At 50.0% G+C, this 2,311-nt stretch overlaps 1 protein-coding gene across 1 annotated transcript; it reads left to right on the forward strand.

Annotated features, from left to right (window-relative positions):
- On the forward strand, positions 1-2,061 carry kcnj4 (potassium inwardly rectifying channel subfamily J member 4). The gene is made up of 2 exons (XM_029246786.1): positions 1-38; positions 456-2,061. The coding sequence occupies exons 1-2, from the start codon at positions 1-3 to the stop codon at positions 2,059-2,061; spliced, it is 1,644 nt and encodes a 547-aa protein (XP_029102619.1).
- Positions 2,062-2,311: the final 250 nt, after the last annotated feature.

A 2,311-nucleotide genomic window follows, 5' to 3' on the forward strand; every position in this document is an offset into this window, starting at 1 on the left:
ATGATAACCGGTACAATGGGAACAGTGAGAGTGAACAGGTAGGAGGACACTCAGCTTCTCTTAACAGTGAAGGGGGGTGGGGTTGGAGAGAGCTGTCATCTGTCTGTGTCTTGCCATCTACAGAAACATGGATAAGCACAAAAACACATTGACAGGTAATGGAGTCAGTCAATGCCAGTCGTACAGGTAGTAATGAGGGGAAACAATGCATAAGTAAAAAAAAAAACTATGAAAGCAACCACAAGGAAAGAATGAATGTTAGTACACTGTTATGACAGTAGAGTGTACTGAATCATCTTATTCTGATTCTGCATATAGAGTTCCTCTGAGTGTATGGCAAGTGTGTATACATATTAGTGTTGATCCATCATATTTCTCAGGTGCTTCATCATCAGTTTTAACTTTCCTCTTTCTTTCCTCTCTTCTTTTCCTCTCCTTGCTTTTGCACTGCACAGGTACAGCATTGTGTCAACTGATGATGAGGGCCTCAAAATCTCCAGCCTTGGGCTTCACAATGGCAACAGTTCAATGTCGAGGTACCAGCACCCACTGGGTGGAGTGAGTCCTGGGGGTCTAGGGGGTGGAGGAGGGAGAGGTGGTGGGGGTGCAGGAGCATTGGAAATGCGAGGGATGGAAAGCAGCTTTAGTGAGCAAAAGATCTCCACCACAGGCCCTGGCCGGCTGAGGAGCCGTTTTGTAAAGAAGAATGGCCAGTGCAATGTAGTCTTCACCAATATGGAAGACAAGCCACGCCGCTATCTGGCTGACATCTTCACCACGTGTGTTGACATTCGCTGGCGTTACATGCTGATGATCTTCACTACAACCTTCCTGGTTTCCTGGCTCATTTTTGGCCTAGTCTTTTGGGGTGTAGCCTTAGCTCACGGTGACTTTGACTTGCAACCAAACATGGGGTCTTCATCAGCAGGAGCAGGAGGGGCTGGACCTGGAGGGAGTTTAGGGCAGAAAGACCGAGCTGTTGAGCATAAACCATGCATTCTTCACGTACATAGCTTTGTGGGGGCCTTCCTGTTCTCCATTGAGACACAGACCACCATTGGGTATGGGTTCCGCTGCGTTACTGAGGAGTGCCCTGCTGCCGTGGCAACTGTGGTTGTCCAATCCATCGTGGGCTGCATCATCGACTCATTCATGATCGGCACCATCATGGCCAAAATGGTCCGTCCAAAAAAGAGGGCCCAGACCTTGCTCTTTTCCCACAATGCCGTCATTGCTCTCCGGGACGGCAAATTGTGCCTGATGTGGCGTCTGGGAAACCTGCGGAAGAGCCACATTGTGGAGGCCCATGTTCGTGCCCAGCTCATCAGGCCCTATGTCACAGCAGAGGGAGAGTACATTCCTCTGGAGCAAACGGACATCAATGTGGGATACGACGAAGGCCTGGACAGACTTTTCCTAGTATCCCCTCTGATCATCGTTCACGAAATCGATGAGCAGAGTCCGCTATACAGTATGAGCAGGGCTGACCTAGAAACCGAGGACTTTGAGATCGTGGTGATCCTGGAGGGAATGGTGGAGGCAACGGCTATGACCACCCAGGCTCGCAGCTCCTACCTGGCACGGGAGATTCTCTGGGGCCAAAGGTTTGAGCCTGTGGTCTTTGAGAAGCATGACCGCTACCAGGTGGACTACTCCCGCTTTCACAAGACCTACAGGGTGCCATCCACACCAAACTGCAGTGCCAGGGAGCTCAGCGAAATGGCCAGCCGGTCGTCCTCGTCCTCAACCCCGTCCTTGTCCCATGTCAGTCCCAAAGCGTCCCACCGCCTCATGCCCCCTCACTCCCCCAGTGCATTCTGCTATGAGAACGAGGTCGCCTTGCACTGTGGAGAGGAGGAGGATGCAGAAGATGTACTCAGAGAGCGAGATGGGGGAGAAGGGGAGGAAAGGACTGTCTCAGTGGATTTCCAGGAGAGATTTCAGGAGCAGTCAAACGACATGTTGTGTGTTTTGGACATGGAGAATCAAATTGAATTTGAAATGCTGCAGTCTGCCATTCCTCTTGACCCGCTGAGCTACAGGAGGGAGTCTGAAATCTGAGGGGACGAGATAATGAAAACCTCAGCCATGTTCTCTACAGGACCTGCTCAGGATCTTGTATGGGGTTAAGTGTACCTCACTCATCCAATATCTAATATCCAACCTCATGTTCACTTTAACACAAAATTCTTTATTTTCTGTTCTTTCTTCAGGTTTTTTCTCCCTTTCACACCTCTAGCCTCTAACAGTGTCTTCTAGTTCCTCCTCCATCCAAAGAAATGGCTTAGCAACATTTGAATCAGCTTGGCCT

The sequence above is a fragment of the Scleropages formosus genome, chromosome 20 (genome assembly GCF_900964775.1).
Source record: "Scleropages formosus chromosome 20, fSclFor1.1, whole genome shotgun sequence".
NCBI classification, from domain to species: domain Eukaryota; kingdom Metazoa; phylum Chordata; class Actinopteri; order Osteoglossiformes; family Osteoglossidae; genus Scleropages; species Scleropages formosus.

Coding starts and splice junctions, on each gene's coding strand:
- kcnj4 (XM_029246786.1), top strand. CDS start 1: ATGATAACCGGTACAATGGGAACAGTGAGAGTGAACAG. Junction 39..455: donor GGAACAGTGAGAGTGAACAG/GTAGGAGGACAC, acceptor TGCACTGCACAG/GTACAGCATTGTGTCAACTG.